The 20,024-nt window shown below is 49.5% G+C and overlaps 9 protein-coding genes across 9 annotated transcripts; 5 read left to right on the top strand and 4 right to left on the bottom strand.

Moving 5' to 3' along the window:
- Positions 1-810: 810 nt before the first annotated feature.
- MGYG_03605 (beta-lactamase) lies at positions 811-2,370 on the bottom strand (the record flags this gene model as incomplete). Its single annotated transcript, XM_003173382.1, has 1 exon — positions 811-2,370. One exon carries the CDS (start codon positions 2,368-2,370, stop codon positions 811-813), a length of 1,560 nt encoding a protein of 519 aa, XP_003173430.1.
- Positions 2,371-3,407: 1,037 nt separating this feature from the next.
- Positions 3,408-4,248, top strand: MGYG_03604 (pre-mRNA-splicing factor cwc24; the record flags this gene model as incomplete). Its single annotated transcript, XM_003173381.1, has 2 exons — positions 3,408-3,972; positions 4,046-4,248. 2 exons carry the CDS (start codon positions 3,408-3,410, stop codon positions 4,246-4,248), a joined length of 768 nt encoding a protein of 255 aa, XP_003173429.1.
- A 1,112-nt stretch (positions 4,249-5,360) lies between these two features.
- Positions 5,361-6,986, top strand: MGYG_03603 (hypothetical protein; the record flags this gene model as incomplete). Its single annotated transcript, XM_003173380.1, has 4 exons — positions 5,361-5,560; positions 5,662-5,828; positions 5,959-6,740; positions 6,807-6,986. 4 exons carry the CDS (start codon positions 5,361-5,363, stop codon positions 6,984-6,986), a joined length of 1,329 nt encoding a protein of 442 aa, XP_003173428.1.
- A 1,025-nt stretch (positions 6,987-8,011) lies between these two features.
- On the bottom strand, positions 8,012-8,833 carry MGYG_03602 (ATP binding/alanine-tRNA ligase; the record flags this gene model as incomplete). The annotated part of the gene is made up of 1 exon (XM_003173379.1): positions 8,012-8,833. The coding sequence occupies one exon, from the start codon at positions 8,831-8,833 to the stop codon at positions 8,012-8,014; it is 822 nt and encodes a 273-aa protein (XP_003173427.1).
- A 236-nt stretch (positions 8,834-9,069) lies between these two features.
- MGYG_03601 (CMGC/SRPK protein kinase) lies at positions 9,070-10,722 on the top strand (the record flags this gene model as incomplete). The annotated part of the gene is made up of 6 exons (XM_003173378.1): positions 9,070-9,296; positions 9,348-9,655; positions 9,738-9,980; positions 10,059-10,201; positions 10,279-10,414; positions 10,505-10,722. 6 exons carry the CDS (start codon positions 9,070-9,072, stop codon positions 10,720-10,722), a joined length of 1,275 nt encoding a protein of 424 aa, XP_003173426.1.
- A 704-nt stretch (positions 10,723-11,426) lies between these two features.
- MGYG_03600 (secreted protein) lies at positions 11,427-12,721 on the top strand (the record flags this gene model as incomplete). Its single annotated transcript, XM_003173377.1, has 2 exons — positions 11,427-12,178; positions 12,250-12,721. The coding sequence occupies 2 exons, from the start codon at positions 11,427-11,429 to the stop codon at positions 12,719-12,721; spliced, it is 1,224 nt and encodes a 407-aa protein (XP_003173425.1).
- Positions 12,722-13,118: 397 nt separating this feature from the next.
- Positions 13,119-14,836, top strand: MGYG_03599 (carboxypeptidase Y; the record flags this gene model as incomplete). Its single annotated transcript, XM_003173376.1, has 2 exons — positions 13,119-13,584; positions 13,671-14,836. The coding sequence occupies 2 exons, from the start codon at positions 13,119-13,121 to the stop codon at positions 14,834-14,836; spliced, it is 1,632 nt and encodes a 543-aa protein (XP_003173424.1).
- Positions 14,837-15,475: 639 nt separating this feature from the next.
- On the bottom strand, positions 15,476-16,196 carry MGYG_03598 (40S ribosomal protein S18; the record flags this gene model as incomplete). Its single annotated transcript, XM_003173375.1, has 3 exons — positions 15,476-15,773; positions 15,853-16,018; positions 16,193-16,196. The coding sequence occupies 3 exons, from the start codon at positions 16,194-16,196 to the stop codon at positions 15,476-15,478; spliced, it is 468 nt and encodes a 155-aa protein (XP_003173423.1).
- Positions 16,197-17,111: 915 nt separating this feature from the next.
- MGYG_03597 (hypothetical protein) lies at positions 17,112-19,843 on the bottom strand (the record flags this gene model as incomplete). Its single annotated transcript, XM_003173374.1, has 2 exons — positions 17,112-18,265; positions 18,331-19,843. 2 exons carry the CDS (start codon positions 19,841-19,843, stop codon positions 17,112-17,114), a joined length of 2,667 nt encoding a protein of 888 aa, XP_003173422.1.
- Between the last annotated feature and the right edge of the window lie 181 nt (positions 19,844-20,024).

The raw sequence follows: 20,024 nt of genomic DNA, 5'->3' as shown, positions 1-20,024 counted from the left end.
TGGCTGGCAGACTGGCTGGTCAGGCTTCGCTTGCTTGCTCTCTGGGGGGAGCCAAGGTGTGACGTGGGTTTTTTTGTTGTTTTCCCCCTTCGCTGGGAGTTTACGCGTAGCCGGACGCAGGGAAAAGCCGTCAGCCAGCGGGAGACGGGGAAGTAGATATAACAAAAGAAAGAAGAGCAATGGACAAAGAGAAGAAGAAGAAGAAGAAGAAGAAGTAACTAATTAACAAAAGAGTGACTGAGATCTCGCGCTGCTTAGCCGGCCGTGAAGAGTCGCAGGCTTGAAGAAAGAAAGCGAAAGGTCGAAAAGAAGAAGAAGAAAAGTCGCGAAGGGCTTTTTGTTGATGCTGACTAAGACAGATGAGGCAGACGGCGATGGCTTGACGATCTTCGAGGTATGAAGTAATAGCGTGTCAGAGCTGAGACTAGTCGGTTAGTTAGTCTAGCTGTCGCTGCTCTTGTCTGCCTCCTGCTCCGTGCGATAAGATATATCTATGGATAAGAATAGCAGCAATAATGGCTGCTGATATAGGGAGCATCCATACAAATAAACAAGCAGATAATGCGAGTCATCGATGTCATCGGAGCTTATGTAAGAAATTATTAAGCGCTTACATATCCAGTTACATAAGCAGCCACTCATATATTTTTGTTGATTGTTTAAACCACCTCCTAAGTACAACCCTTGTGTAGCTAGATGAATCTATCTAAACATCATTCTCTTTTTTCATGGTCATAGTCATGCATACGGCCTCTAGGACTTCCATAGATACTTCCAATGTCTCCTTCGTGGCTATAATAGAACCGGCTATCAAGACTTGCTCCTTCTCAGTACTCGCCGGTCTTGTCGTGGCCCATGCCAGATCTCAATAACTGGTTCGTCCCCAACTACATCGACCATGAGCCTAAACATGACCTCGAGCCCGCTGCATACAAGGTCTAGGCTGGCCTTGTCTGTGTTTCTCAGCTCTGCCATGCTTCTTGGCCGCGCTGCCATATATAGCCTTGACGCTGGCATCCCCCTAAAGCTGACATAGGGCCCGGTATCTCCATCCTGGCCCGCCATCATCTGCCATCCGCCTTCCCATTGTCCCTGCCATAACACCCACTTGGTGTCCACCTTCGCCTGTGTGTCTGCGAAGGGGATAACCATGGCAGTGTCTGTCCAATTTCTAGGGGCGGCCGGCCAACCTTGGATATAGCAAATTGCAGCCAGGATCTTATCATAAACTGCGGCGCCTTGTGCGGAGTTTGTCATTACCGCAATTCCACATCCGTCCTTCGGAACTGCACACTTCTCCTCTTGGAGAACTGAGGCGCTGGTGTTGGAGTCGGTGGCCTCCGGGTCGTTCGTGAAGCAGACCACGTTGCATCTCCAACCCGGCATGTTTTTACCCTCGTGTCTGAAGGCCAGGTACGGAGTTTCTTTGTTCACAAACCACGAATGTGCCATACCGGGTTGAACTTCAGTCAGCATCGTTCGTGCGGTACTTTTCGTCAAAAACGCATTGGTTTTACCATGGAGCGAGTCAAGGACTGCACGACCAATCTTCAGCAAGTCCTGTGGGGTGCTCCATAGCCAGGCCGCTGCCAGCTCTGGGCCAAGGCGATACGGTACTTCACACGGGGTATACCCTGAATAATAGGCTCGGGCATAACGAGCTTCATGCTGCCCTACAGTCTGGGTGTTGTCGGTAGCCCGTGAGTCAAATGTAGAGCCAGTCATACCCAGCGGCTCAAAAACATATTCTTGCATGACGGCTGGGAAAGATTTCCCAGCAACTTGCTCCATGATCATCTGCAGCAGCATTGTCCCACCCCCGGAATAGTTGAACCGATGGCCCGGATAATCCTTGAGCTTTATGGGGAGGGTGTTACAGGGAGCTTCACCCGCAATGATTGTTTCTAGCGTTGGGAACTCCGTTCTACCATGTTGGCTAACCTCATACCCAGGATACCCGTACACTCCGCTGTCCTGAAGTCCCGACGTGTGGCTCAGCAGATGGGCGATGGTAATATGCTGGGCGAAGCCAGATACATGGTTCGGCTCAAGTTTGTCGACAATGGATACAGGAAGGTAATCGGATATCAAGCCGTGGAGTGACAGCTTTCTGAGCTCAATCAACTTAAACACGCCCAATGATGTGACCGCCTTGGAGATGGAGCATGCCTGAAACCGTGTAGACACGTCGTCAGACACACTTGAGATGCAGTGTGTGCGTATCTCGCCCTCATCCAGTACAGCAAGCGAGACAGATGGGGCCCCGAGCTCGGCACACAGCGATGACGGACTGTGCAGGGACGCCGTTGAAGACGCTTGCGTTGCAAGTAGCTCATCCAGGCGAGAGAATAAATTTGACTTGGTGGCCATTTTTGAAGTCTGCGAAATATGACCGTTAATGATGTAGTAGTTATGGCTATGCCACACACGGTGCTACCATCCAGCCAGCTGAGATATATATATGTGATACCCTCTTCCCAGGCAGCACCATTCCAACAAGAATACGGACGGACTAGGCAGCAACAATGATACCTATCCGGTGACACTGCTGATCCTTCAATATTGCTCACACAAAGCCGAAGTAAACCGGGGGCTCTTTAAATACACTTGTTAGTACTGATGCTGATTCTGACGACAATATCCGCGCCTTATGCAGGGCTGCTAACTTCCACGACGGGGCCGTGATGGCACTGCCTGGCTAAATTCGGGATATATCGATCTTCAACTCTGAATTTTATAATGTGGTCAAATCTGGATATGACCGAATTGGGAATTAGTGAGTTAACTATACTATGACTAATTGACAGGTATATAGATTAAATTAACCCGGAATACCCTCCACCCAAGATGTAGAGATTATCATTGTGGGACGGCAAAACCGCTCATTTATTTGTGAGCTGATGATGGGATAGTTAATCCCCAAAGGATTTTGATATCAAATAACTGGTGGCGTCCGATTCCCGGCCACCCCTCCGGCTTGAGGTCATTTATAAAACTGGAATAGAGAAACATCTAAACATATGTGAGTGGGTAACTACTATCATGCCATTAAGCATATGATGGCAAGCTCCCGAGTTTTCTAGAATATCTACTTAGGTGCTGGGTAGCTATAGAGTACTAGGTACTATTGGTTGGCATTTAATGCTCTATATAATTTCTACTGTTTCTATTGGCTTAAATAACAAGGTAGTAATAAATTAGTAATCTTTTCGCTTATTAAGATACATGACTAATCTATTTGCTAAGCCTTGGCAGGTGGACGTCCTCATATTGTAACCACCTTACTGTGTGTGAGCTCACTCTTTGATGATGATGATGATAATGCTCTTCTGTCGATAGCGATACCAAGTTTCATCTGTAAGGTAACACGAGAAACAGACATGTCAAGCGAACAAACAAGCAAAGAGATGTCAGATAAAGATACTGTGGAACAGCCAGTGGGAGAAGAACAACAAATACCTGCTGTCTCGTTCAAGAAACGGTCTGCCAAAGCCAAGTCAAACCTGCGCAAGAAGGTGGCCACTCCTCCACCAGCGTCCGATTCAGACGACTTCACATCCAGCGACGATGAAGAGGGCCACAGGATAAAGCGCAGGCGAAAGAATGCTGCCGTCACTGCCTCATCTAAGACAGCGGCAGCTTCTGCGGGCCGGGAACAAGACGATGAAAGACTAGAGACCACCGAACGCCCAGCGCTGCCTACCACTAGCGATGCTACCAAGCAGTCCAACTGGCACGATGAGGAACTGGAGAAAAATCTATTAGGAAAAACACGGGCGCGACCGGGAGAGGCAGACCAGGCGGCCCCAGATGGCAAGTACCGCGGGAAGTCGAACTACCAGAACTTCATCCAGAAGAACCCCAACGCACCCATCAAGCAGGTTGGACCCATGAAGGCGGCCACCAATATACGCACCATCACCGTCACCGATTATGCTCCGGACGTTTGCAAGGATTATAAACGGACAGGATGTAAGTGTCCTTTACTTTTCCCCCCCTCTTCCTTACACATGCTTTTCTATTACACACATACTGACAATACCAGTTTGTGGTTTCGGCGACTCGTGCAAGTATCTGCATGCTCGTGAGGATTATAAGGCTGGATGGGAACTAGATCGGGACTGGGATGTGCAAACAAAAAATGGCCAGCCAAGTTCAGACAAGGCGTCCGAAAGCTATTCTGACCGTGGACGTTCTGACCGGCGTGCAGCCGGCAACCTTGACAGATGGGCTAGCTTCTTCCCGTAAACTGCCGGAAACCCAACCGCAATCGCTTGATGCCGGGAATATTACATCTCGAGGAGGAGGTGTTCATCTCCTTCGCCGAACCCCTCAGCCCTATCCAGGACTACGGTGCGCCCAAGACCCTTCGCCGAAAGGTTGTCTAAGGTATGAAACTCCGACATGAAGATGGGTTCTGGATATCCTGGGGCAAAACAAAAGAAGATACTCGGCCATTTACCCCACACGGAACACCAACCAAAGGCTTTCTGTCACATTATTATGAGGGCACTTTATCAACTGAGAGGTTTACAGGCTGTATATTCTCCTACTTCTTGAACGCGACGTGTATGAGTTAGGCCTGTAGCCTTACCTGCTCGAGCCCGCGGCTAGGTAGATGCCCAGATCCTATGCAGTGAGTAACCTCTAGCGCCGGGATGCAGTTGTACCATACCTATCCAGGCCTTCAATCTTCATATGTATTTACAAGACTGCTCTTTCTAGCCCTTGGAGAACAGCCATCATTATCTCACCTTATCTACATTGCTATCTTGCCCTTGAGACTCACAATACATACTATCAAATAACCTACAAGCTTGGCATTAGACAACTCAAGGTCCCTGGGCGATCTAGGGTTAGAATTTCCCGGCCCATTGCCCGTCGTTCTTCCACCCCTGCTGGACATGAAGACGAGATGACCGAGAACCCGTTATCAGGCGAGGCCAATAGAAACTGATCCAACTTCGCTAGACCACCATCCCTGCCCTTGCCTCGACATAAATCCGCCCTGTGCATATACCCCTGAAATTCGGGTTCTAATAGTATAGAAAGTACTTATGGATTTGGTATTCTGTGCATATACTTTTCTCCTCCGTCACTCTTCTCTCCTTCTCCTTTACATGCTTCCCTTTTTATCCCCTATGCAATTGTGGCCGCCATCTATCCTAATACAAGAACATACACAGAAATAGCTAGGTATGTTGACTTGCTGTCTTAACACGTTCAAGAATGCTGATCAGATATTGAAGTTTCCTTCTGTTTGCCATCGAAAAATAAGGCAATTTGTGATCCAACTCATTAACATCTCCATACATTCCATCAACCAGCGAGTACCAGCACATTGGCCGATATATATCAGCATGACCCAGAATGGTGATGTTGAAGCATACCCAGATGCTGTGAATGATCCTCAAAATGGAAAATCCAAACAAAAGATTTTGGGAATACTGTCGAGAATAAAGAGTGCCGCGAGTTGGAAAGATCCAGGCCCTCCCCCGGATGGCGGAACCCTCGCGTGGACGCAGGTCTTGGTAGGACATTTGATCATTATGAATACATGGTAAGTTACAATGCTTTCGAATGAGCAGTTAGAAGCTCAGTTGGCTCATCTAACATTTGGGGCTGGCCGAAATCTTGAAAAGTATACTGATATCTGGCCAGGGGCTTCATAAACTCGTTTGGTCTCTTTCAGACCTACTATGCCGATTTCCTTGGTCGCTCTCCATCGGATATAGCATGGATCGGGAGCATCCAGGTTTTCATAGTGTTCTTTATCGGTACATTCGCAGGCCGTCTTACCGATGCAGGCTACTTTCATCTAGTCTTCTGTGAGCAATATTTTATTTTGGCCTTACTCCGCGCTACACTCAACTGTGATATTTCTCATCGCTTTGAGAGCTTCTCAACTACATCGGCTCAACTGTTGAGGAATATATGATGTTAATTCGTTGTGACTAGTGATTGGGACCATGCTTAGTATACTCGGCATCTTCATGGCCTCTCTATCAACGCAGTACTGGCAATTATTTCTTGCCCAAGGAATTTGCTGTGGTCTCGGAAATGGATGTCTGTTTTGCCCAGCTCTGTCAGTGACCTCCACATATTTTTCAAAGAGGAAAATGCTGGCCGTGGGGATTTGTGCCTGTGGTAGTGCCACCGGAGGTTTGATCTTTACGGCTATTTTCCAGCAACTCATCCCAAAGCTCGGCTATGGATGGACAATGAGAGTCTTCGGCTTTGTTACTACGGCATGTCTGACAATCTGCAATATTTTAGCAAGGCCGAGAGTGCCACCTCGGAAAACAGGTCCCCTCCTTGAGCTCGCGGCCTTCACTGAGATGTCATACACTTTGTTTGCGATAGGGATATTCTTAACCTTTTGGGGTGTCTATTTTGCCTTCTATTACTTGAGCTCTTTCGGTGTTGCAATCATCAATATACCCCAAACAGAGTCATTCAACCTATTTCTTATCCTGAACGGTGTTGGGATAATTGGTCGCACTGCCCCTGCGTACGTGGCGGACCACTACACTGGCCCTATGAATATTCTCATTTTGGTCACCATAGCCTCAATCATATGTGCTTATGCGATGATTGGTGTCACATCCCGAGAAGGGCTTTATGCCTGGGCTGTAGTTTATGGGATTTTAGGGAATGCTCTGCAAGCAATGTTTCCAGCCACGTTGAGTAGCTTGACAACAGATTTACAGAAAGCGGGAATCAGAATGGGGATGATTTTTGTAAGCGCTCCCTCCTACATGCTATGAGACTGCGGTGAGACTGAAAACCAACTGACTTTTTGGCAGACAATTGTGAGTTTCGCGGTGTTGACAGGCCCGCCTATTGCCGGTCTTTTGATCACGAAAGACAATGGGCGCTATGTATATGCCCAGGCCTTCGCGGCATCGTCTATGCTGGTTGGGCTCTTGCTACTCTGTGGGGCTAGATTTGTGGTAACTGGCAGGGCCTTGTTTTATAAAATCTAACGATATGCTACGAATACGGGACTAGATAGGAAGCGGTCCCGGGAGAGCGTTCCCAGGAGGAAATTGCGGCTCATATTGGAGCCCACTGAGTTCAATTTATTGTTGTTGCCCTGTATTCTGGGGAGGGAGTATGGAAATTTTTGGAGTTGTCTCAGGGGGTTGGGCTCCTTGGTGGAGTTATTATACACGTATTAAGAATATACTGGTAGACATCCTCCTCCTTCAGGGGCAATCCCAACCTGAACCGCATCTGGCCCCGAGAGGACGCCCTACGACGGCATTTCTCAGACACCGATAACTACGCCACCTTTGATAAACACTCCTGCCGCCCAGAACAGACATTGCGCTTTCCCGGAAATCAACTACGGCATATCAGGGCGATTGGTTATCACCGCACACGGAAGACAGGCGGCTGAGAAGTAATCACTCCCAGGGCGCGGAGGGCCATCTAGACAGCTCCATGATAACCACATCAATGCAGAATCCTAGTCATGGAATCTGTTGGCCTTGGCTGATTGGAGAAGAAGTGAACTCGGTGTAGATAGGGGTTAGTTAGTGCCATGCGGGCCAGCATGGCGATGCCGCTATTTAACCATCAACTAGTTAACTAGTTAGTCGGGGCGGTGTCAAGTAGCTCACTACATAACTACTTTGATAACGGAAGTACGGAGTAAGAAGGCTGCTATCTATAGAGTGTTCTTCCTTTGTGCATGCCTTTGTGGGACCGCCAACGTTTAATTAGTCCGGAGTATCCAGGGTACTACAAGCGTTAGGTATGCCTAGTTGTCTATCTATCTATATTACTGTCGTTAAGCAGTATCCACACCACTTCGAGACCCGACTCTCCGCGATTCTCCGCAAGTCTTGGGTGGGCAGCTGCGGCTCAGTTGGATAACTAGGTAGTTCTACTCCGTACAGATCTGGCAAAGAACAGCTTTCTAGAAACTTCTTATAGCCGCACCCCAAATGCGTCCGCCATAGCAAATAGTTTAGCAGGGGTATAGCTAACTAGTCCATTGGGCAGGCTATGCGACTCTGTATGACACTCTGCTTACTCCCTTGGAGCGCGATATCTTTTTCACCTCAATCTTCCCCACTAAACTGCAGTCCTGAACATGCGTTCCACCGCAGGGATAACTTCCCAGTCCCTCCATCTCAACGACTCTACCCATAGTCTCTCCCTCAGGCAGCTCAAACCCCTCGGTAACACCATGGCACTTCTCAAACAGTTCTTCCATTGGCCACCAGTGGATCTTCACTGGGCTGGCTGATCGCACGAACTCGTCCGTCTTTTCCTGGATAATATCCTTATGCTTGCCCTCAATGATGCCCTCAAACACTACAGCCGCAGAGTCTGGATAATGTGAGGCTTTCGACTCCTTGAGCGAGGGGAGTACGCCGTCGCGAGATAGGGCGTGGATTGCTAGGCTCAAGATATGCCCGGCAGTGTGAAGGCGAGAGTGCAGGTTGCGCTTGTCGGCATCGACGTGCTGTTGGACTTCCTCTCCTACTTTAAACCCGGTAGCTCCAATGGGGATAAAACGGCCTAGATGGAGGATCTGGCTACTTTGGGCTGGTTGACGCACCGACTTCACTTCAAAGACCGGGTTTGCCTTGTTGGGGGCTGCATCAGACATCATGGTACCGGTATCAGAGGGCTGGCCACCGCCTTGAACATAGAAGACGGTAGAATCCGTGATCACAGCATGCTCTATTTCTGACGGATCCTTTACAAGAGCTTGATCCGGCGCGGAGAGTGCGGATACCGGGATGATTGAAAGGATCTTGGAGGCGTGAAGCAGGCGTTCACCATCTTGTTGATAGACGAGTTTCGTAGGGCTGGCCATCTGATTGTTGGGCAGATAACTATATAATGGTACGATATGGGTATATGGGTTCCGAGATGGTGGTTTTGAGATGTAAGAAACGAACCTGCTGTAAAGTCAGTCTATTTAGTTATATACATATATACCTACCGGGCGTCCCGGCTTTTAAGTTAACTAAGACACCCTGCGGTTGGCTAGTTAGCGGAGTAGTGTTGAGTATTTATTCCACCCAGACTGGCCTTACTTCTCGCGGCCAGATGTCGACATTCCCCAGAATCCCTGCCGCAATGCGGCCGATCCATAATTTCCATTTTGTACCTCAGGAAGATGTCGAAAACGTCTGTATGTACAAACCAGGCGGATACCACCCAGTAAAGCTCGGCGATATCCTTCGAAACAACCAGAACTTGAAGTATAGGGTCATTGGGAAGCTCGGTCATGGATCCTTTGCAACTGTTTGGCTTGCAAAAGATGAACCCACAGGGTATGTGCATAACATATTCTATATTTTTGCAAAGTTAACCGTGGCTTGTAGACACTATGTGGCTCTGAAAATTCTTACAGCAGATGCAACCTCCAATCGGAATGAGGCACACTTGCTAACCTGGTTGAGAGACAAGTCGAAGGAACATCCCGGGTACCGTCATATTGCACATGTACTCGATACCTTTCAAGTAAAGGGACCAAATGGCGTGCATGATGTATTGGTGATGGAGCCTGTGGCGCGCCTTTTCTGGATGCAATTGAATGCCAGCGATGTTTTTAATTCTCACGTCAAGAGCTTCCTTCAGCAAGTGTTTATAGGGCTATCGTATTTGCACAGCTCAGGGGTCATGCATGGAGGTATGATCTTTCCGCTCTCTCCTGACCAGTTACTATGTATGCCCTTGCAAGTTTTCTTACTGAAATGATACCTACCTGGCAGACCTCCACCTAGGAAACTTTGCCTTAGCGCTTCCTAGTCTACATAAACATGGTGAAGCTGAACTGCTGAATTTCTTCAGCGGCATGGAGGCAACGGTTCTTCTGACTTTGGACCCGGAGAAACAGACGGACTCGTTGCCCCCTTACGTGCTTCCTCCAATAAATCTAGTAGAGCTGGTAATAAAGGATCTCTGCGCCTCAAAGAGCGACGAGTTGTGCGTCAAGATCATTGATTTTGGAAATGGTTAGAACCTCTCTGACCTTTGACCACTTTGTTCTTCCATGTTACAGATAAAATTGATATGCTAACACATGTAACTAGCCTTTCGACAAGGAGATCCGAGGCCTCCGCCAGAGTCGCCGCCATATATCAGAGCTCCAGAAATTGAGATTTGGCAACGATCCAAAGGGGAGGCCGCATCAGATTGGGGGATTCAGGGGGACATCTGGTCCATGGGCTGTACGGTATGTACTCCGTTGAAGCTTTATATCTTTATATCCCGTCCTGTCAAAAACAAACTCTAACACTTTTACTACCCTAGGCCTACGAGATGATTTGGGGCGAGGCCTTCTTTTATCTATGGGGTGACAAAGACGTCTTGCTATCTAATGTGGCCAAATGTGGAGGACCGTTGCCTACCTCGTGGCTGCCTTACATAGACAGTGAATATGTTGGAGGTTCGTACTCGATCCAAGCATATTCTTATTCTCAAAACTTCTTTTTGATAAAGAGGTATACAAACGCTGACTGACTAACGAGCCATGCAGCGGCCTCGAATCCAGCGCGGGACGAGAAATGGGATAGAATTCGCGACACTGCTCTAAAATATCGACCTACGGCCATACCACAGCCGTTGTGGGAGAAAAATACGCGTCTCATGATTGACATGATTCAAAAAATGCTAAAGGCCGACCCATCAAGCCGTACGTCAATGAACGAGCTAGTGAATCATCCGTGGTTTGGTATCGACGGAATGAGGGTTTAGGGGGAATATTCAAGAGAGAGTCGGATGCCTCGGTAGTTTATGCTGTATGTAGAACATGTAGTTAGTTAACTATGGCTGTGATTTTTTTGAGCTAATCGTGTCTTGCCAGCTGCCAATCAGATAGGGTATACAGGGTCCTGGAGGAGATGTCTGAATTTTGGGCAATGTTTACCACCACTCTCCGTGGGGGGTAGTGGCCAATATACCAAGATTCTGTCCGGCAAGATATATTGTATATATAACATTCATTAATTGAGGTGACATCGCGGTGAAAGTGACCTTGGCAGGCAGACTTGTCGGAAGAAGCTATGCCTCGTGTTCGATTGGGCTAACTAGTTAGAGACTCGGCGCAATTACATAACTGCTGTGCCATGTTAACTCGTCACCCGCGTTCTCTCAGCCTGTCTAGCTGATATCGGGCTTGTTATGTAGCTATTGCCTGTGGAAATGTTCTCTCATTTCTCCTCCTCGCAGCGTACAAGTCAAATGATAACTAGCAGCCGTGTATGGGTATGGAATAATTTCCTTTCGAGGTATACGAGGCTTACATCCCCGCATGCAACGCTGCAACGAGCCTCGCATTTCCTCGGACCAGGGAGGCTAGGCTGAGTGACTTAAAAAGAGGCGGATGGTCAAAAGTATCCCCCGTAGAAAAAAAGGCAGTTTGAAGCTGACAGTGTAGTTTTTTCTCCCTTGACTTCAAAATGAAGAAGTTATCTTTCCTTCTGGGTCTCGCATCCATCTTTTCTGCATCCTTTGCTGCAAGCGACTACACCTGCGCGGGACGCGATTCGCCCAAGCTGCCCGGGTCTGCATACCGGCTTAAAGAAAGCATCGACTGGAACCTTTCCACCCTGCGCAAGCATTTCAGCGATAGGGGCAAGTTGGCCACTGTGTCCGACGTCCTTGACTCTGCCAATCACCAGCTCATCAAGTTGGATGCCAGAGGCTGGGCTTCGGTTACCAGAGTGACCGCGGTCCCACAAAGCGTTTACAGGTGGGAGAGCACTACTGAGGGCTTTGACGACTTTGGCACCAAAAAGTGGTATCCCCAGGGCGTCACCAGCTCTTCCGATGCCTTCCAGGTAGGGACGTATGAAGGTAGAAATGCCTGGATCATGTCCTGGTACGATGACACAGACGGCAAAGAGAGTGTGCGGGTGACATTTGTCGATAAAAAGACGGGCAAGTATCGCCATGCCTTGCTGGTAGTTCCGAACACGCCTGAGCTGTACAGTGGTACTCCCAGTCCCGCAACCGACTTCAAACGCCTTGGGATTCATGCTGGTGGCATAGTGTGGTATGGCAGCACATTGTGGGTGGTGGATACTTCCAAGGGCATCCGAGTGTTCGATCTCAACAACATCTGGCAGGTCGAAGCCGGCGATGAAGTGGGCAAGATGAGCAATGGCCAGTTTTCCGCGCAGGGATATTTATATGTTATCCCCCAGATAAGGTATGATGGATTTCTTCCCCTATTCCTCTGGGGTTCTCTGCAATCTCTCGCTAAACTGTGGCATCTGGCAGGACATACACTTGGACACCAAAAACCGAGAAAGAAAAATTCCGATTCTCCTGGATATCTCTTGATCGCGTAGGCACCGACAAGATTCTAGTTGGTGAATATGCAGGCTCCACCACGCCGGACAGCACCCCAATCCGCATGGCTCAGTACGAGCTGGACTATACCGTGCGGAAGCTACAGACTAGCTCCCAGATAGCCACCTCCAGCTGGGCGTATTGTGTCGACATCTTGGAGATGCAGGGTGCCATTTCCCACGGCGATAAATTTTATATCAGCACCAGCAACCCGAACTATGGACTCGGTGATCTGTGGACGTGGACGCCAGGTAATCGTGCAAGAGAGAGCCGTGCATGGCTGCCCCCCGGCCCTGAAGATATGACCTGGGATGAAGTCACCCAGACCTTCACGACTATTTCGGAGCACCCCGGAAAAAGATTTATTGTAACCTATAAGGGAACACAGGCTCCCTTTTAATGACTACCAGTAGTTATGCAATAGTTACTCGTCACAGTGTCTGATTTAACCATCCATAAAGCATTCATCACACCTGTTTTGTATTTGTAACAACTTGGAACCTTGGAAGCCGTCGTCGGACCCGGGATGGGAATAACATTATACCGTGTTAGTCATACATCACCTGATCAATAAATCATTACGTAAGACCCACACCCGGCGCGCCACAGCCAAAACTCTAACCGCGCGGCTTCGATCGCCAAACGTCATCCGGCGCTAGAGAGTCACACCTTTCCCCAGCCTTTTCGACCTCAACCTCGTCTCTCTCTTCCTCTTCCTCTTCCTCCTCTCCTCTTCCTCCTTTTCTCACTCTGCTACCACCAACCACCAACCACTATCAGCAGAACTAAACACCATCATGAAGCTTCTTACCACTGGGCTTTTGGCCAGTGCTGCCCTCGTGGCTGCCCAGGAGCAACAGGTCCTCCGGGCAGACGAGGTCTTCGGCAAGGCACCACTGCCGGACGCATCCATCTTCGACGAGACCATCAAGCAGTTCCAGTCCAGCATCGAGGATGGCATCTCCCACTTCTGGTCCGAGATGAAGACCAACTTCAAGGACTACCTGCCCATGATCTCTCTCCCCAAGAAGCACAACCGCCGGCCTGACTCGGAATGGGACCATGTCGTCCGCGGAGCCGACGTCGAGAGCGTCTGGGTCCAGGGTGCCGATGGCGAGAAGCGTCGGGAAATTGACGGCAAGCTCAAGAACTACGACCTCAGAGTCAAGTCTGTCGACCCTTCTCAGCTCGGTATCGACCCTGGTGTCAAGCAGTACAGCGGCTACCTCGATGACAACGATGCTGATAAGCATCTGTTCTACTGTGAGTACCTCCTGCTCTCCCCCAACCACCCCGTGCTTGTCGGTCATCCAAGGTGAAACTCTGCTGACGACACTGTTAAACCTAAGGGTTCTTTGAGTCTCGAAACGACCCCAAGAACGACCCAGTCGTCCTCTGGCTGAACGGCGGCCCTGGCTGCTCTTCCCTGACTGGTTTGTTCCTCGAGCTTGGCCCTGCTACCATCGACAAGAACCTCAAGGTTGTCCACAACCCTTACTCTTGGAACTCGAATGCCTCCGTCATCTTCCTCGACCAGCCAGTCAACGTTGGCTTCTCTTACAGTGGCTCTTCCGTTTCCGACACCGTTGCTGCCGGAAAGGACGTCTATGCCCTCTTGACTCTGTTCTTCAAGCAGTTCCCTGAATATGCCACCCAGGACTTCCACATCTCCGGTGAATCCTATGCTGGACACTACATCCCAGTCTTTGCTGCCGAGATTCTGTCCCACAAGAACACCAACATCAACCTCAAGTCCGCCCTCATCGGCAACGGACTAACTGACCCCTTGACCCAGTACCCTCATTACCGACCTATGGCCTGCGGTGATGGTGGTTACCCTGCCGTCTTGGACCAGGGTACTTGCCGTTCCATGGACAACTCACTCGAGCGTTGTCTTTCCCTGATCGAGACCTGCTACAGCTCCGAGTCCGCTTGGGTCTGTGTTCCCGCTGCCATGTACTGCAACAGCGCCATCCTCGCTCCTTACCAGCAGACCGGCATGAACCCCTATGACGTCCGCTCCAAGTGTGAGGATATGGGTTCTCTCTGCTACCCCCAGCTAAACGCCATCACTGAATGGCTCAACCAAAAGTCTGTCATGAAGGCCCTCGGCGTTGAAGTTGAGTCTTACGAGAGCTGCAACTCTGGCATTAACCGTGACTTCCTCTTCCACGGTGACTGGATGAAGCCATTCCACCGCCTCGTCCCCAGCGTGCTCGAGAAGATTCCCGTCCTCATCTACGCCGGTGATGCTGACTTCATCTGCAACTGGCTCGGTAACCAGGCCTGGACCGAGGCTCTTGAATGGCCCGGCCACAAGAAGTTTACCGAAGCTAAGCTCCAGGACCTCAAGATCGTCGATAACAAGAACAAGGGCAAGAAGATCGGCCAGGTCAAGTCCAGCGGCAACTTCACCTTCATGCGTATCTTTGGTGCTGGCCACATGGTCCCACTCAACCAGCCAGAGGCCAGTTTGGAATTCTTCAACCGCTGGCTTAGAGGTGAATGGCATTAGACGGTCCGCTGTATTTGGACGTGCAGCCGTACTTAACCACCGGAGTTGACGGATTTGCCATAATTTGAATGTCTTGTACTTGTTTTCGTACTGTTGTTTACAGTATCGTATGTTCGGCTTGTTATTTTGTTCGGAACTGTTTTAACACTTCCAATGCTTTTGTATAGCCGACAATAGAGCTCTACAGAATGCCAGCGTCTTTATTAGACAATATATAACCATGGTTCTCCACAATCGTAGATGTAATGCGAAACTCGTCATAAGAGTGAGAAAGTGTTTTTAAGAAACGGGATAATCCTATATAATTATCGCTCATATTTTTTAGTTTCATACATCAGACTAACGCCAGCCATGGGCAGTAAGGGGGGAGGAAATGGCCCAAGGTGAGGAGTTAGTTTGAAGAAGCGACCGTTTCCTTCAAAAGCAGAAAAACTAGTTCCGCTGTTCACGAGCGAGAATGAATTATCGTTACATTTCTCATCTCATCACTCACACCACCCACTCGGCGCGCACGTACTCAAAAAAGAATTGGCGAGAAGAAGAAAGACAAAATGCATATATGGCATCCTCCTCCCCTCCTCCTGACCTCCCGACCATGCAGTACGCCCGCCGACATAAAGGAAGCCCAAGACGTTACGTTTAACCCTTCTTCTTGCTGACACCGACGGTTCGTCCTCGTCGGCCGGTGGTCTTGGTGTGCTGTCCTCTGACACGGAGACCCCAGTAGTGACGAAGACCTCTGTGGGCACGGATCTTCTTCAGTCGCTCCAAATCTTCACGGAGCTTGCTGTCCATCTGGTTAGCAAGGACCTGGCTGTCCTTGCCATCGGTAATGTCACGCTGTCTGTTGAGGAACCAGGTGGGGATCTTGTACTGGGTTGGGTTTTGGATGATGGTGACAATTCGCTCGAGCTCTTCGGAGGAGATTTCACCAGCACTGCAACATAACGTATAAGTATATATATATCTCATTTTAACCACACTTTGGAGAGGGTTTCAGGGGGGAGAATCCGTACCGCTTGTGGAGGTCGACGTCGGCCTTCTTGCAGACCAAGTTGGAGTATCTGCGACCAACACCCTTGATCTTGGTCAAGGCATACATGATCTTTTGCTTTCCGTCAACATTGGTGTTGAGGAGACGGAGGATGAACTGGAAGTTCGACTTTTCGCCGGATACGAGCGCTATATCACCATCATCACCGTTCCGTCAGCATTCATCGCTACCATCATCATCATCATTCATCATATCGATTTCCTTCCAAGTCGTCTGCCCGCCTGCTCCGGGACAAGGCTGCTGCAGGCCCGCGTGAAAACAGCGAGGGATAGATAGGAAGGGTGAGGAGGGTGTCAACGTACACATGCTGGGCGATATGTAAAATATCGAATCAGCCGTCTGGCGGTTTGGGTTGAGATGGAACAGAAATGTCGCTGCGTCGAAGTCGCAAAGGAGAAAGTCGAAGTCTCTCGTGATGTCTTTTTTTTGTGTGGGATTCAATAATACGCTAGTCCGTTTTCGGATTTTGAGTGGGAAAGCCGTTCGCTTGGTGATTATGTAAGTGTCACATGATAAGTAGTTTTTGATTGGTCAGAATTTTCGAGGCGAAGAAGCGAGCGAGGAAGACGTCGATGTTGATGGGAGAAAGAACGTCCCAAAAGTTATTACGCTGTTGAAAGAGGCATTGACGGAGAGACGTTTGACATCGTCCGTAGAACAGCCCTGTAGTATCTGGTATTTACAGAGATATACGGTTTAACTTACTTGTGAATGAAGTTATCCTCAGTCTCGCCGAAAGTGCGTACGATATTTCGACGGTAAGGTAGGAGAAAGGAGTGAAGTCACGTATATAGCTATCTATGATAATATAAATATATACCGTGCTAGAACAGTGTTAGACCCATCGAGTCTATCGCGGTATTGAGACAGTCTAACACGGGGCCCGAGTAGAAAAGAACAACGACGTAAAGGATAGGGAAAGGGCAGTCCAAAAAAATACCCCCAAGTCCGCTGTGAAAGGAGAAGGTATCCGCTTCCAAAGATCAAGAAGAGAGAAGAGCATGGATGTATATACATATCCTGCCTGCGTTAGAAAACCATATCCACGTCAAAGGGAGAAATGAAACGATGAGAAACAAATCATATCTTTTTTTGGAGTGTGATCAATCAAATATAAAGCATCAGGCAACGTAAAAGTGGTATACGGAGACGTGTTTGAAAGGGCAGAACTAGAGAATGGCAATGGGTAGGCGGCCCTTTGGAAACGAGGAGAGTCATGATTCATGAGAATGGGTAAACAGGAGCTTTGACAATGACATTGCCGGTTCCCTTGCCTCGGACCTCGACGGCGGCAAAAGCAGCGAAACGGATGCGGTTTTCATTCTCCTTCTCGCGAGAAGCTTCGACAGCTTCTTCACGTTCTCGGAAATGGCCAGATGGCGGCCGCATAGGGTCTACGGAGTTCCCAGGCCCTGAATGTGGTTTTTTGCTTATCAACGAGCCAAAGACTGATTTCTTGCGGCCCTGGCTGGCTGGTTGAGGCTGGATGGGGAAGTTTGAGTCTTTGTCATCTCCACTTGCCACCTCAGAGGAGGAGATTGCTGCCTCAATGCCCTTGATAGATGACTGGTCTACCCTGTCAGTTGCTGCGGAGGAAGGTTCTGAGCCCAGTCGTGGCTCTATGCCCGGATTGGAAAGAGGTGGTAGGGTGGTCTCGATTTTCATGTGAGATTCCGTGATTGTAGCACCAGGAAGGAAATATTCAATAGAGATATCTCTTGATTCCAGGGGTATATTTGCGCTGATACCGACGGCAAGCTCAACAATCATTGCCACACCATTCTCCAGCCCAGGCGGAGGAGGAGTTTTCAGGTTCATCTCTAGGCTAGCCGTGAGCTTCTCCACAAGATTACGAGTCAAAACGGCCCGATGGTCGTCGGCAAGTTTGCTCTGGAAAATATCGCCGAGTCCATCAAGAGTGGTGCGGCGCCAGGAAGATACCTTGGACAGATGATTCTCCTGTTCTTCCTCGGTGACAAACTTGCCCATCCGCCGAACGTTTCGCTCAATCTGTTTCAACTGACGGCTGAGATTAGGCTCCAGGCCCGGGTGGAAATAACGGTCGAATAATTCGTCTACGATCCAGCGTGTGAGACAGGCTCGGCCAACGGCTGTCATCTCCTTTGTTCCCACTGTATGGGCATCTTCGTTAACAACACCTTGAAGCCACGGCGGTATATTCTTCCAGTCCTTACGGATGTTGAAGGAAAGATTGTTAATAGCACCATCCAGACGGCCCAAGCGAGTGGCATATTCGTTATCATCCAACACAGTCCTAGAAGCAGACATGCGCTGGTGGGCAACTGTGTTTTGTAGTTGCTGCACTTGAGCTTCCTTGTCGAAGTAGTACCTTTTCACTCGATTATATTTAAGCTCTAAATATGAATTAGTTAACAACCTTAGTTGTAGTCGAAGACATACGATTAAAAAGTATACATACGTAGTTCCTCATATTTCTGGATCCAGCCATTTACATCAAGCTCTGACGTATCGTCCTTTGCCTTTCCAGGTGGAGGAGTCTCTTGTTCACGATCACCGGCAGGTGTTGGCTGTGAAGAACTTCCCTTGAAACTTTGCCCTTGAGGCATGCTTGGAGGAAACTGCTGTTGTTGTCCCGAAGCCTGCTGCTGCTGCGGCTGTGACGGCTGCGGCGGCTGCTGGGATGTGTCAATGGGCTGCCTGAGACCTGTAGGTCGTTCCAAGGCCATTCCGCTCTGTGAAGGTATAGGGCCAGCAACAGGTTGGAGGGACTGTCGGAATTGAGGTTTTTGATAGTTAGAATCCGGCGGTTGGTAGTAGGGATGAAGAGGGGATGGAGGCCCAAGAGACTGTTGGGATGGTGGCCTCGGGGGATGGTATGGGTCTGGTTTTGGTGAGTATCTTGGGGGGATTGATACCTGGTCTGAAGACTGGTTTGGCCGATGTCCAGCTATTGATGTTGCGGCTGGCTGCGCCTGAGGCTGGTCTATTTGGAATTGGGGGTTCTGCTGTGGCTGTAGCTGTTGCTGGTGTTGGGAAGCAGGTCGGGTTACCTGATACTGGTTGTATTGTTGTGGCCGACCCTTGTAGTATTCGTCCTGCTGACCAAGAGGTTCAGTGCTGACACGCTGGATCTGCGGAGGCTCAAAGGGCTGGATATCAAGGTGAGACGATGACCGACTGGCACCTCTAGCGGGGTAGATCGATTGAGGCAGGCTGGGTTGAGACGAGTTATTAGGGAGCTGTGGGAGCTTCTTCTCCGTGATATCGATCTCCTCTGGATCAGGGGCAGGGTCGGAAAGCGGGAGCGGGCCGACTTGGTACGGCTTCGGGTGAGGGATCGGGTTACTAATTTTCTTCCTCACAGAGACGTTTCGACCAGGCTTGGCGGGGTTTTGGGACGAGCTCTTATCCTTATCCTTATCCTTTGAGTGTAGACTAAAGAAGCTTCGGCGGGATTTGCGCGGCTGCGTCTCGGTGAGCGGGGAAGCTTCAGTGCTGTGAGGAGCGGAAGGGAGCGATGGTGCGGCAGAGAGAGTGTCGATGCTGTGATCAGGCTGATGTCCCGCTGACGGGACGAGGTTCAAGGTCGGCCTGCCTGCTGGTGGTGGCGGCGGCGGTAGTGGTTGTGAAGAATAGGGAACCGCTGCAGGATTGGACGAAACCTGGAGCGGGAGAGAGAAGTTCTCAGAACGACTTCCCGCATGAGCAGGATGGGTATAACTGGCAGCGTTGCTGTGCTGGCCAAGTTGATACGTGCCACTGGGCAGCTCGTGGGATCCGGCGGCTGGCTGGAAAGTCTGCTGCTGCTGCTGCTGGTAGAGCTGTTGTTGCAGTTGCTGCTGGCTGCCTTCTCGGCTGTGATGAGAGTGATGGTTCTGACTGCTGATGCTGTGGTCGCTGTTGCTGTGCGGAGCCGACTCCACGGAATTCAAGAGTGTCGGCTGCGATTTGTTTTTGTGGAAGAATTGCATGAGTGTTGGCTTCCCTGAGGCGTTTCAGTTGCAGCAAGCAGGCAGGAGAGGAAGAAGAAAGATAGGAGGATAGAAAAGATAAGTGTCAACAACTATAACTATCTGAAGCGCTGCTTTCTTTTTCCTTTCTGTCTGGTAGTTAGTTTATCCCCTCTTGCACTCTCTCTTCTCTCTCTCTCTC

The sequence above is a fragment of the Nannizzia gypsea genome, genomic scaffold (genome assembly GCF_000150975.2).
Source record: "Nannizzia gypsea CBS 118893 supercont1.3 genomic scaffold, whole genome shotgun sequence".
Taxonomy (NCBI): domain Eukaryota; kingdom Fungi; phylum Ascomycota; class Eurotiomycetes; order Onygenales; family Arthrodermataceae; genus Nannizzia; species Nannizzia gypsea.
This window is presented reverse-complemented; position numbering and strand designations above follow the sequence as displayed.